At 34.5% G+C, this 14,751-nt stretch overlaps 1 protein-coding gene across 11 annotated transcripts in view; it reads left to right on the top strand.

Moving 5' to 3' along the window:
- Positions 1–14,751, top strand: part of PTPRD (protein tyrosine phosphatase receptor type D) — a 590,847-nt gene that overhangs the window by 368,394 nt on the left and 207,702 nt on the right. For all 11 annotated transcript variants that reach the window (XM_056803979.1, XM_056803969.1, XM_056803973.1 and 8 more), the window contains 3 exons: positions 2,359–2,628; positions 4,261–4,842; positions 12,740–12,873. In XM_056803979.1, the coding sequence (XP_056659957.1) occupies positions 2,359–2,628; positions 4,261–4,842; positions 12,740–12,873 (986 nt within the window). The remainder of the gene's footprint in view (positions 1–2,358; positions 2,629–4,260; positions 4,843–12,739; positions 12,874–14,751) is intronic.

A 14,751-nucleotide genomic window follows, 5' to 3' on the forward strand; every position in this document is an offset into this window, starting at 1 on the left:
GTTTCCTGCTTTTACAATCCTTTAAAAACCACTTGATCCTTTTCTCCAAAATGCTGACTTCCTGTGCTGCATGAGGCATGTGTACCTTCTTCAAAGGAAAATTTCAAAATGATGCTAGCTATTGTTTCTAATGTCGGGAGAGCAGTGAGAAATTGCTAACTTTTCCAGTTGAGGTAGGAAGGTTTAACTTAGAGCAAATAGAGATGTTCAAGTAGCCATTGAAAGCCTTGATATGGCCTTTTTACTCTCTCTGTGTTTCCCTTGTTTTTCTCCTTCCCTCATTTCATTGTGTTCTGCATCAAACCCCCTACATCCCTCAGAGCTGCGAGAAGGTTGGTGTGTTTTTTACTTTTTACCCACCTTACAAAACTATTAATTAAACCAATAACAAAGAATACAAATGAAATGAATGTAGCTGCATTGTGGCCTTCTTTTGGTTGAAGTGATGTTTTAGAAGAGAATGCCCAGGTCATGGCTTCTGGTGCTTGCTGGAATCTAATGGTGGTGCATGATGGGAGAGAGAATGAACCTGGGTGCATGATAGTAAAACTGTAATTCCTAACACTGTGAGGTCTGGTGAACTTGGTCAGTGTTCCTGCTCTTCTCCCTACTCCCCATTCTCCCTGTCCAAACCTTATTATACCTCTAATTTCTGTTTATAAAAATGCCTGCTATCTAAGGAATGACTTCCTCCAGTGGCTCCCCAAGTCTAAGCATGAAGATTAAACTTTCCTCTGTGCCACTTTGGTTTTGAAATGTTCCTTGGTATTACAAATTGGACATTCACTCCTGCTTGCTTTGTGTGGCCTCTGTGAATTTGCTGATGAAGGCATGCTCTGTTTTCTTTAATTTTCCTATGCCTGTCATTCACTCATGAGGCCATCAGAAGAAGCCTTCTTGTCTCAACAGAGGTTCATCTAAATTTCAATTCAGCTTAAAAGGGTTCAGATGAAGAAATAATTTATTTTGCATTCTCTTATCATTTATTTGGAAGTGGGTTTTCTTTTGTTGTTTTATACTCCCTGCCACTCCAACCTATTCTCCAATCCTCCACCCCCACATTGCACACTGGGTATTTAAGGCATGTTTTAATAATTAACTTCTTGACCCTCTAACCAGAATACTTATGATTTATTGCTTAGGCTTTATAAGTCTAAGAGGAAACCTGTTTCTCTCATGCCTTCTGTCTCTGGCACCACCAACAAACACAGATACGCATATCAATACACAAAAATTAAATATCTAAAGCAGGAACACTGATCAGTTATTGCTTGAAAACTTTATTGGTGTTGTGTTTGCTTAAATATTAACTACTCAGTGTTATGCCGTTATGTGTTTTAGATCAACTGTCCCTTCTTATGAATGCTAGAAAAAATATGCTTAAATAGAAGCTTGTGTTGATTTCCCTTTGATGTGAACATAGTGGAATCCTGAATGTTAATTATCCAACTTGTGTTCCCAGTTGGTCATCCTTACTTTTTGTTGCTTTTTAACAGCATAAGCTTAATCTAATATCTTCTCTTTCTCAATCCTCTCCTATTTTGAATCCCAGTCTCAACCAGTGCCCTCTTATTCCTCCCTTTCACTCTTGTTTCATGTTATCTTTTCTACCATTTCTTATGCTTTATTTCACTTCTACCCACATCTTCACAGTCCTAAGCATGAGTCTCAAGATTCCTTCTTTTGCATGTCATGCATGACAAAATACAGTATCCTTACTGGTTTTGCTTTGTTTTCTTCTCCGATGACTATCTATATATCTATATTTTCTATGTCCATTTCAGTGTTAGTGTGAGGTCTTGAGGCTGCACCCACTTTTGAGTCTGAAAGCAAATCAAATTGCACTTTCAGTGTACTGTAGGTGATGTGTTCCAGGGCTATGATGTGACAATGTGGTCCAGCACATTTATTCACATCAACTGGAAGTACGCAGCATTGAAGTTGGTTTTGGTACTCAACTCAAGCATGCTGTTGATCCTCCAGATTCCTTCTTTGCATATACATGTATGCATAAAATCATAGGCATATATGTATATGTTTCTGTGTTTTATCTTATGCATGGTGTTTGTGTTAGTATGTAGTTAATCACGTGGGGCCCTAGTAGGTCTGAATCAACTTTTGTATGAATGTGTCTAAGATATCAACAAGTAAACATAAATTTTATTTGTGTGTGTGTACAGACACCATACTTGTATGGTCTGTATTAAATATTTATATATACTTTTTTGCTTTGCTTCTTGAAAATCAAAATATGTTTAAATTGTTTAATTGTGTCTGTACAGTGCATGTCATGTGTTTAATAATGATCTTTCCTCTCTTCCTTTATACCTTATTATCTTTTTGTGTGTTTTGTTCCAGTTCGCCGGGTTCCACCAAGATTTTCTATCCCACCTACTAATCATGAAATTATGCCAGGCGGGAGTGTTAACATCACCTGTGTTGCTGTGGGGTCACCAATGCCATATGTTAAATGGATGTTAGGGGCAGAAGATCTGACACCTGAGGACGATATGCCAATAGGGCGAAATGTCCTAGAACTAAATGATGTAAGGCAGTCAGCAAATTATACTTGTGTTGCTATGTCAACACTTGGTGTCATTGAAGCAATAGCACAGATCACAGTCAAAGGTAGGTGAAGTGCATATGCTTGTGCTTTGTGTCTGCATTTTAGGTGTCATTAGTTTACTGGAGATGGCAATTTAGAAAAAAATAATTTCTAAACATATTCTTTCTCTCTCTTTTGGCAAGGCAAAACATATCTCTAAATATATTTTCCACTTAAATAATAACTCTTATCACTTATTTAAAATTTAAATTGTCCTCATAATTAAAAAAACATTTCTTTTAATATATACTTTTGATAAAAAAAGTTCTGTACTATAAATGTATTTCTGCAAAAAAAAGAAGGGGAACTGAATTAGTATGTAATAAGATAATGTAAAGTCCTTTAAAATCAAAATCTTAAATAACAGTTGTTTTCTATATTTTCTTTCCTTTAGAAATGTTACTAGATTGACAAGTAAATAGTGTTATCTTTATGTAATCCTAAATATAGTCTGTTTTTAGTATCCAAGGCTTTTAGTACAGTGCTTAGTGTGTATTAGGTGATTAATAAATTTTTTTATTGGTTATTAAAGGAATAGTAATTTGTTTTAATCCAGCATTTATAACAGTGATGGCAAACTTTTTAAAGATGGAGTGCTGGGCCTGGCCCCCCTTCTCTTTGCCCCAGAAAGGAAGGAAGAAGTGCTCCCTTTGCAGAGGAGAGGAATGTTGTCAGGTTCATGGAGAGGAGGAGGGGAATAGCTCCACCCAGGGTCCCAACTTTCTGGTGACTAACTTTGGTGGGTGACCATAGGCATGCCCAGAGAGGGCATGTGTGCCCTTTTTAGCATGTGTGCCAAAGTTTTACCATCACTGGTCTATATGATTCATTAACATACTTTCGTTTGGGGATAAAAAGGTACATTGATACCTCTGTATTTCTGATATCTGTCTCTTTAACTTATTTTGGATATTCCCTGTACCTTGACAAATTTTTCTCCTAGAAACTGTATAATTAAGTGATTTTAAAGTATTTCTCTAAAAAGACAATGATATAATTAGGTGTAACATTCCCATCCCAGGTATCAGCATCAGATAAAGCACAGTGTTGGTCAACAATGCCATAAAAAGAAAAATACCTTGGAAATCCCTATAATAATTCAAAATGGGTATATTATTCTTATTCCCCTAATATAGTTGTAAATATATTTATTATACAAATTATGAGGTACCTCATCATATTCTAATGTGTCTATATGTATCATATTAATATATCTTAGACATAAACATGTTGAAATGAATGTTGACCACAACTATATTAAATGTTTAATTAATTATGATTTTACATATATTCTAAGAATTGAGAAGGGATTTTGTAAGTCTAGGCTGTCCTCTTCCTCCTCATCATCATTATCATCTTCATCTGTGAGTTTGAATCCTTGTTCTGCTATTTATTATCAGTGCATGCCTGATTCAGTCTCTTTACCTCTATTAGCTTTAGTTTCCTCATCTGTAAAATGGAGAAATGAAATTAGATGATCTCTGTAACTCCTTCCAGTCTTATATTCTATAGTCATACTCACCTCTTATCTCATCCTTTTAGCCTTAAGCCTTGTTCTTGTGAAAATAATTTGGTAAATTCTATATGACATTTTGATACCAAGCAATGGGAATTTTTCTGCTAATTAATTTTATTTTCTCTCCTTTTTTTTAAAGCCTTGCCCAAGCCTCCAGGAACTCCTGTAGTGACAGAGAGCACAGCAACAAGCATTACCTTGACGTGGGACTCGGGGAACCCTGAGCCAGTTTCTTACTATATTATCCAGCACAAACCTAAAAATTCTGAGGAAGCTTATAAAGAAATTGATGGGGTGGCAACAACACGCTATAGTGTTGCTGGCCTAAGCCCCTACTCTGATTATGAATTCCGGGTGGTTGCCGTCAATAATATTGGACGTGGTCCGCCCAGTGAGCCTGTCTTAACTCAGACCTCAGAGCAAGCACCTTCCAGTGCCCCTCGTGATGTGCAGGCTCGAATGTTGAGTTCAACCACCATTTTGGTTCAATGGAAAGAACCAGAAGAACCCAATGGGCAGATCCAAGGCTATAGGGTTTATTACACAATGGACCCTTCTCAGCATGTCAACAACTGGATGAAGCACAATGTTGCCGACAGTCAAATCACCACTATTGGGAACTTAGTGCCACAGAAAACCTACTCTGTGAAAGTTTTGGCTTTTACCTCAATTGGTGATGGTCCCCTTTCAAGTGACATTCAAGTCATCACTCAGACAGGAGGTAAGCTTACAAGGGGATATGGGAAACACCCCTTATTTTTTTTTTTCATTTTCTTAGGAGCAGATATTGACTGGGCCAGGATTTTTTGTTTGTTTATAACTTTTTTTGGTAATTATCCTTTAGCCCTTTTCTGGGAGATATTCCACATTTAGACTATAGTTTGTATACACATTTCATTATCTGCATTATCTCTGAATTTTCCAATGATTTTTCAGCCCAATATCAAGGTATTTAAATATAAAATAAGATTCTGTCTAAATCAAGAAGAATTTGAGACAAGAGAATAATTTTTAAATTTGAAAAATATGTTTATTTCTAAATTTCTCAATGTTTATGACAAAAAGATAAGCTCACAGATTTCACTTTCTGACAAGAGAAGGCATAAATATTGGTTTTTAGAAAATTATTTTCTTGGAACTAAATTGAAGCAGGGATTTAATAGATTTGTTGAATGGTCTTGTAAACAATATCTTCAACCACAGTTTTACAGATCTATAGAAACAGTTTAAACAAACAGATGTTATATTTATCTTTTATAAAAGCCAAGAGTGTATTGTTAAAATTAGAATTCATTTAAAGGCTCTTCTTAGTGGGCCTGAGATAATAGAATAAAAGCAACTCAAGTATGAGGACTGTGTCTTAATGATTTTTTATATCTTCTCCAATGCCTTGCACTATAATGTTTAATCTTTAATGAACTAATGAGTGAAGGAATGAATAAATGTGCAAATGAAAGAATATTTCAAGTAACTTCTAAATATACAAAGGCAGAACCTGGAGAATTCAATTAAGAAGATAGCATGTATATTAGATTTTCTCTCAGTATTAGGAATTTCAAACAGGGACTAATACTCATTCAGTGATTAGAGTCTCTAAAAATGCTAGAAGTTCAAATGGCTACTGTGAAAATTAAAATGAGAACTATGAGCTCTAAAAATTATATATGTTATTTAGATAATCCTTTACATACATTGTTTTATTTTATCCTAAGAAGAAAATATTACAGTTTTGCAGATAAAGAAAATTGAGATTGAGGGGTCAAATGATTTATCAAAAGTCACACAGATGCAATGTTTAAACTCAATGCTCCTTTGACTCTATATTTAACAGTTAATCTTTCCAGTAAACCACACCGTGTCTCCTTTAGATCCTATATTAGAGTCTGAGCTTCATTCCCTTTAGAAAGTACATGATCAGAGTCTAATTTTGATAATATTGTAATATTCGTGAATATAATTTGCCCTTTACTTATTGATTTTAATGGTGATTTAATATAATATTCATATACATACTTGTCCAGTTACTCATTTTGGATTTGATTTGTTTGATCATTCTATCACTCTAGTAGGTACACATTCCTTGTGTGTTTCTTCTATATGCCATACTTTGGTTGATGTGGGCTCCTATTCATCTGTCAGTTTCTTCAGAATTTATTTCATTTTCTGGTTATGGCATGATGCTAGAAACAGGTTGTTGATTGTATGGAATTTTGTACTTTTTTAGGGAAGGTACATTTTCTAAATATTAGTCAAATATCAATTTTTTCTGCTGCTGCCAGGATTTCAGTCATTTCAGGATTCCTAGGTTTTTCCTTATATTCTATTCTTCTGCCTCAATATCCTCCTTGTACAGCTATCAATTCAGAAATAAAATGACTTTCTACATGATAACCTTTCTATTATCATGTGGCAGAAAGGGCATAAAGATGATAAAATTTTTCTCTAGGGTATTTTGTTTTACTTAAAGCTTTTTTTCCCCTTTGGGGACAAATATAGAACCATATTTTATGTTTTCCTGGTCATTAATAGTAGCATTTGGCAAGAAAGAGAAAACAATATAAAGCCCTTTACTGAGAGCAGGATTATAAAGGAAACAAAATACTTCTCCTAGTTTAAACTCATCACCTCCAATATCATCAAGCCTTGACTGACACCACCACCTCCTTCAACCTTCTCTCCTTTGATTGAAGAAGCCTAGAGGATGCAATACTAAATTCACCTCAATACCTTCCTTTGTAGAGGGCAAAAACTAGATTCTGTAATAACTTTTTCTCTGCTTGGCTTCAGTCCACCAAGTAAGATGCTTCCACATCACAGAGTACTTATACTCTCATCTCTGTGCCATTCCCTCCACCCTGCTTTCCTGCCTTCTGTGCATTGCCTTGCCTCATTAATATTATGAGATTCTTGAGGGCAGAGACTATCCTTTTATTAATTCTATCTCTAGCACTTAGGACTATGCCTCACATAGTAGGTGCTTAATAAATATTTAGTGGATGTTGGGTAGATATTGCTGGAACTGTGTAATATTTATTTGTAAGATCATTTTAAAGTGAGAATTTTATAAGTGGCTTTTAGTTTCACAACTTTAGCTCCATTTGGCTTGAGGACAGCTAGGTGGTGTAGTAGAATGCAGGGCCTAAAGTCAGGAGATGGTGGATTAAAAGCCAGACACTTAGCTTTGTGACATTAGGCAAGTTACTTAACCCTGTTTGCCTCAGTTTCCTCACCTGTAACATGAGCTGCAGAAGGAAATGGCAAACCATTCCACCATTTTTTGCCAAGAAAACTCCTAGTGGATTCATGGAGTGGAACATAACTAATTGACCAAAAAAAAAAAAGGTGTTTTGGTTTTTTTTGGCTTGTGCACATTCATCCTACTTTTGAATGAAGGAGTCCTGGGCTTTAGTAAGTGAATGTGTTTTTCTCCTCACTTATCCTAGAAGTTTTGCTTTGTCCATATTCTAAATATTTTTGATATAAGCTTGAGGCTAGAAAAACAGTTTACATATTCAATATGGGCAAAATTCTGAATTGGATGATAGCTATACTATTAAAAAAAAAAGTTGATCTCAACCTGGACATAAATTACAAAAATGTAAATAAATAAAATTAAAATAATCTAGAATAAAATGAAATAAAAATAAGTAATAATCATGATATATAAAGACTGGGATTGGGGGTAAATTTTCCTTTTGGAGTATTAAAGCACACATAATATAATTGTCTCTGTAGCCACAATATTTGGCACAGAATTCAGTTGAACTGTGATGAATACCACTTTTGTGTCATGATGGTGGTGGTATAAACCTGGAAAGCCTGGTGTCCTTGGAAGCCTTTGCATTTCTACAAGCATTACGATCATTAGGGAGGAAAATGTTTGAGAATTTAAAAATAAATCCCATTCATTTCACAGCTGTTTCTAGTATTTTCTTTTTTGGCTTTTTTCCCCCCTTGTAAACATCAGTTTCTCTTGCATTTGATTTGAATATCGCAGAATGGCTCCATGAGATGAGCCTTCTTTAATTGAAGTCTCCCTTTCCAGGAAGTCTTGAGTAATTCCATCATCTGGATGAAGATGATACAGGGATTCATTCATCTTTGTAAAAAGAAACTAAATAGTGAATTTGAAAAGAAAAAAAATAATAGTATGGTACACAGTGATCATAGAGTGCAGAGCCATGGATGATAATGAAGATTTGGTTTAAAGTGTCATTAAACTAAATTGTCTGGTGAAATGCTTAAAAGGATTTAGATGAGTTTGGGGAACCCAATCACATTTTAGTTAAAGATACTGTCAAGTAGTCTTGCTACCAATATTTTAATTTACTTCTTAAAGGAATATAAAGTTTAACCTTACCCATATACTCTAATGTTTTAATTCTTATAAAAATAGTGTACAATGGTAGAATGAGTATTTTAGGAATTGACTCAAAAGAGTGAAAAAATTCAATTCATTTTAATTCAAATATTTTATGTGTTCAAGTCACTGAATTAGTCTCTAGCAATACAGTTTTTAAAAAAAAAGCAGAGGAAGAATTTTGTTAGTGCTCTAGAATAAGAAATTGAGACTGGTTATTTTATTGTCCAAGACAGATTAAGAGTGAAACAGAAACAGTATAAATAATTAAAAAGTAATTAGATTTCCAAGGTGTTTTCACTCAGCTATTTAATTTTCTATTAATGTTAGAAGGGAAGTATTTAACAAGCAAGTTTTATCTTGATAGTTACCTATTAATAAGATGCATATGACACATTTACTGCCATACTATATTTCTATTTGGTGTGATACAGCTTTTATTACATGTCATCCATTCAATTCAACAAAGATTTCTTAAGTACAAGGCAGTGTTTTGCCTGTGAGATAAGAAATGATGCCATCTCTCCCCTCAAAAACCCTACAATCTAATATAGTGGGTTTGGGATGGAGAGGGTTGAAGCTGAGTCACTCTGAGGGATATGAAAGGCACATAATTAAATTTAATACAAAGTGACCATAGTGGCAAAGTGAAGAGAAGTAGGCAAAAACAATTAGGAAATTTAAGGAAGGAGATTTTATGTTCTTCCTTATAAAATGGAAGGTGAAAATACACCAGGGGAACCATGTAAGTGTCTGTTTCTGGGCATGTCTGTGTGCATAAATAATAGTGCTAACCCAACAGATTTGTGATTTTTTATCACAATTATGCAGATCTCCAAATATTAGACTCTTGGAGATACCCTGCTCTTTGCTCCTTTAGCCTTTCCTTTAGGAAAAAAATATATTCCTATGCTTTCCTATCTTTTAGCTTGTTATGTTTCACTTTATTCTCCTTCCTTGACGTTTTATATTCTCTTATCTCCTTTCTGGCTGAATGATTAAGTCAAGTCACCCACTAGGCAGATACTTTCCCAAAAATATAGATACCCTATTCAAAAAAATACTTTCCTGAGGCATCAAATTAATGAGAATTTTAAGGCCTACAAAACAACAACAACAAAAAAAGATGGTGCAGGAAATTGGAAATAGGGATTCCTGTTGGCCTTAAGCTTAAGCATTTAAGTAGTATATACACCTTTGAAATAAATTGATTTAAACAATGAAAATAAAGTGATGACATATCAGAAGGGCTCCTAAAACTCATTCTTACGTACTTTCTCAGTTACTTAATTTTTTTTAAGAAGAAACAATTTAGTAGGTGTGTCAACTGTTATATTCATGGAAAAATAGTTTAAATTATCAAAATTAATTTGAAAGCTTTCTTTAACCTTTGATCTGTTTTGAATATGTTGCCTAATTCAAAGCATCTGATGAGTAATATTGGGGATTCTGTCCCTCCTCAGTTTCCTCATTTGTAAAATGGAGATGACTGGATTGCATGATCTCTAAGCCCATTGAGACCTTAATTTATGATATATTATTATTATGAGGTCTATCTTAGCCTAAAAACATCTTAGCAACAAGACAAGATTAATTTCTTCATAAATACTAAAGCATAATGTAAAATTAATGAATAAATACAAACCCACACTGAATGTAGTTAAATAGGTAGTATGTGAGTTCAAGTTTCACATGTTGCCAGGATAAGTTAAGGTTTCCTGTGAAATATGGTTCCCAAGCTATGCATTAGAGGAAGAGAGAGACGCTGCCACATAGAAGTTAGGAAGAAATATATTCTAGTTGTGGAATAGGGCTAGTGTAAAGACAATGAAATAGGAGATGGAGTAACCTAAATGAGGAACAGAAAAACCAGTTTGGTTGATTGCTGAATGGGGAGACAACATATTATATTAATACAAATTATTAATATTTTTGACTGATGTTGGATTAAAGGAAAAATTATTGTATAGGAGTCCAATTAAGCTTCTAAAGACAGCACACTACTTAAGTATATTAGACTTGGATTCCAAAGAATGGGCCTTGAATCCTGTCTCTGCTTCCTTCAGGATCTATACTGATGACAAGTTTCCTTAACCTCTCTGACATCAATTTTATCATTTGTAAAAAAGAAATAATATTCATACTGCCTCCTGTCTTTCTGAAGTTTATGTGGAGCAAGCCCCTTGAAAACCTTAAAAAAGTGCACCATTTAATTCAATTTTTAAAAATCTTTAGTAATTATTTAGTTCTATACTAATGAGTTAATGGTGTCAGAAAAAAAAATAAGTGGGTAAAAATTGCCTCGGCTTCTAAGGAGTTCCTAGATCTCTGGGGATAGTGGTGATGATGGAGATTTCAGGGATTTCATGTAGAGAGTAAATACAAAATATATACTGTATAGAATATTTTCTGGCAGAGTTGGGAACCATGCTAGCAGATGGTAAGGGTGGGGGTCAGTTGGGGAAATAAATATGCACAAAAGGCTTCCTGGATAAAGTAGAACTTAAGTCTCCAAGAAGGCTAGGGATTCCAGGAGATAGAGGTGAGGGAGAGAGAGAATTCTAAATATGGAGAAAAACCTTTGTAAAGGCATAAAAATAAGAGATCAGATGCTCTAGAAATATAAGTAAGCCAGCTTGACTAGAACAATGAGTAAGTGAGAGTCATATGATATAAGATAGGTTGGGTTAGGCTATGAAAAGCTTTAAAACAAAACAAAGATTTTTTTTTTTTCCTAGTGGAAAAAGGGAGCGACTGGCGCCTTTAATCACAGGAGTTACATGGTTAGATTTGTGTTTCAGAAATATGAATCCTGTAATATATTGAGGATATGAGAGGTCTTATACTAAAGAACCCAATTGGGAAGTTATTAGTGTTGTCCAGGCACGGAGTGGCAAGAGTTAGGGCTAAGGTTGTAGTCTTGTATAGAGTGTAAGGGGTGGATGTGAAAGATGCCACAGTTGTAAAATTGACAAACCTTAACAAATGTGAGAGATAAAAAAGAACAAAAATCTGGAGATGACTCTGAAGTTGGCTTGAGTAAACTGAATCACTCAGTATGAAACTGAGTGATTGGAAATATGGTGATGTTCCCAATATATATAGGGAAATTAGGAACAGTGGTATATTTAGGAAAGTGATAATAAACTGTGTTTTGTACATGCTATTGATGAGATGCATATTAGGACATCAAAGTGAATATTTCCAATAGACTTTGATGTTGTGATTGGAGCTCAGGAAAGCAGAGCTAAAGTATCTGCATAAATATATGAACCAACAGAAGTTGTCTCTATCTTTCTTATAGTCTCCTTAATTAAATGTTAATTAAGTTATTAATTATTTGTGTTTGCTGAATGTCCATAATCGGTGAAGTAATCTAATTCTATTCTTCTCTTGCTTAATTAAGTGGAGGCAATAGCATTTAAAGTGAAATAATTCTAGTATTTTTTATATTTTAAAATTGCTTAGGCAATGGAAAAGAAAAGATATGGGAAAGTTCAGATTATTTTAGCATGAATTACCCGTTCCTCCCTACATTATAATTTATTGCAAGATCAGGGTAATTATCCTCAGATTACTTAATAGACATCATTTTGGTCATTGAAATAGGATTCAAAGGTTATAATGGGATTTGGAAATATTTCCATATTTGAAGGGAATAGAAACAGGGGAAAATGTTTTTTTTCTATTAGGTATAAACTTCTAATGTGTCTAACATTGATAGCTCATGTATACTCCTTTATCCCTATTAGATTGTAAATTTGTTGAGGGCAAGGACTGTCTTTGACCTCTTCTTGTATCCCTAGTACTCAGCAGAAGGCATGGCACATAGAAGGCAATTAATAAATATTGATTGATTGATTAACGACACTCCTTAGTACCATTGTCTGTACCTTGGACAAACTGTTGGCTTCTAGAGAGGAGGCTTGGATCCTACTATTATTTTTAAAACCTTCTTCACCATTCCTGGAGCAGTCTTTTGCACCCAGTGACTAATTTATGCCTTGTGGTGTATCTTGAATTAAATTCTCTCAATAGATTTAGAAATACTAGAAAAATTAAAAGCTCCATAGAAAGAGAAGATATTACTACTAACATACATGGGTGAATGATGGTAGGTTGTATTCTCCGATCTACTTCTACCCCACCTCATGATCTCAAGCCTTACTTGAACCAGGAAGATTCTTGGTTCCTTTCTAGCTCTATGCTGATGGAATTTGATGAAGATTTTAATAAATATCACCTTCCCTCTTTTTAGTACCAGGCCAGCCACTAAACTTCAAAGCAGAACCTGAATCTGAAACCAGCATTTTGCTTTCTTGGACACCCCCACGCTCTGACACCATTGCTAGCTATGAGCTGGTTTACAATGATGGGGACCATGGAGAAGAGGTAGGTGATGCAGGGATTCTTTTATGAATGTGTCCATGGGCAGATTCTTTGATATTTGATATTTATTACAGTGCCCTATTGTGTTAGAGAACTATACAATAAAAAGACCTATCTTGAAGCCTTGAGAGTAGGGATTTTTAACCTTGATTATGCTATGTACTTCTTTGGAAATTTGATGAAATCTATGGACCCCTTTTTAGAATAATATTTTAAATTCCTAAAATAAAATACACATTACAAAAGAAACCAATTATATTGAAATATAGTTATCAAAATATTAAGGAGGGGCAGCTAAGTGGCTCAGTGGAATGAGAGCCAGGACTAGAGATGGGAGGTCCTGGGTTCAAATTTGTTCTCAGACACTTCCTAGCTGTGTCATCCTGAGCAAGTCACCTAACTGCCATTGCCTAGCTCTTACTACTCTTCTGCCTTAGAACCAATATACAGTATTGATTCTAAGATAGAAGGTAAGGGTTTTATATACATATATATGTGAAAATAGTTCATAGTACCCAGATTAAAATCTTTGCATTATAGAATACCTGATTTGCATAATGTATCTTTTAGACTCCTTTGCAAAATCTGATTATTGCATTTTGTAGGGGCTATTTGCAATTTGATTAGGAGAAAGAGCTGGATATGGGGCTAAATGGCCTGATTTGAATCTCAATCATTTTCTCTTTAGGACTTGAGTTTTCTTATCAAAGAAATAAAAATGTTGAATTAAATAATCTCTAGGTTCTCTTCTGATTTCCAAACCAGGGGTTCTTAAGTTTGTGTCAGTGAACTTTCAAAGATATCTAGATTTCAATATACTTCTTTTCTTTTTAAATGTTATTTCATTTTTTTTTTGCATTTGCAAACCTTATTCTTAGATAAGATTCAGAGACTTCACTAGATTGTCAAAGGATGCTAAGACACATAAAAGGTTAAGAAACTCTGCTCTAGATACACTGATATTCTTATTCACTTATCTCATCATTGCAAAATGACATTAGTAAAAACATACATATAGTACCTACTTAGCAAGTATTTCCTGAGAGGCCTTGAATAAATTTTCATCTCTTTCAATCAAACCTCAGAGTATACAGTTACTTGATTCATAAAAATCCATATTTTTATAAGAATGTAAAACAAACTTTGAATGAAGTAAATATCTGTCCCTAATCAGAGCATTATGCCCAGAAATAGGCACTATATTTTAGGAAGGAGGGTGACAAACAGAAGTGATGATGGGATTGGCCCATAGACCATACCATATAGAGAGAAAATGAGTTGATAGCTGGAGATGTGGGCCTTGTAGAGGAAAAGATATAAAGGAGATGCAATTATGTTTTCTAATATTTGCAAATTTTTCATAAGATCAATAGATTTGACATTATCTGTCTCAATCCACATGGTTGAACTAGAAATAGCTATGTATGGGGTGGGTATGGAGGATGGTGAGTTGGGGGAGGGATTTCTTTGGGGGAATTGCAGGAGTTTGATGCAAGGAAAACTTTCTGACAGTTAACTTTATTGAAAAGTGCAATGGTTTTTATCAAGAAGTAATGGATTTCTCATTGCTGGATATTTCCAAACAGAGATCAAATGACCATTCATCAACGTATGTTGTGTAGAGGTTTCCTATTCAGGCAATAGCTAAATGACTTATAAGTTCCCTTCTAATTCTAAGATTCTATAATTCAGAGACAACTAAGCAACAGATTAACCAGCAGTGCCTGGTTAACTGAAATAAGGAAATTCAAGTAAGTTTCCAAAGTTGTCTGGTGCAAGGAATAAGAGAAGGACTTGAACTGAGTAATAGAAAGAATGAGAAATCAAAGGACAAGGAATCATGACAGAAAATTTGGGGACTTGGGAATTGTGAAATAAATT

This window comes from Monodelphis domestica, chromosome 7 (genome assembly GCF_027887165.1).
Source record: "Monodelphis domestica isolate mMonDom1 chromosome 7, mMonDom1.pri, whole genome shotgun sequence".
In the NCBI taxonomy this organism is placed as follows: Eukaryota; Metazoa; Chordata; class Mammalia; order Didelphimorphia; family Didelphidae; genus Monodelphis; species Monodelphis domestica.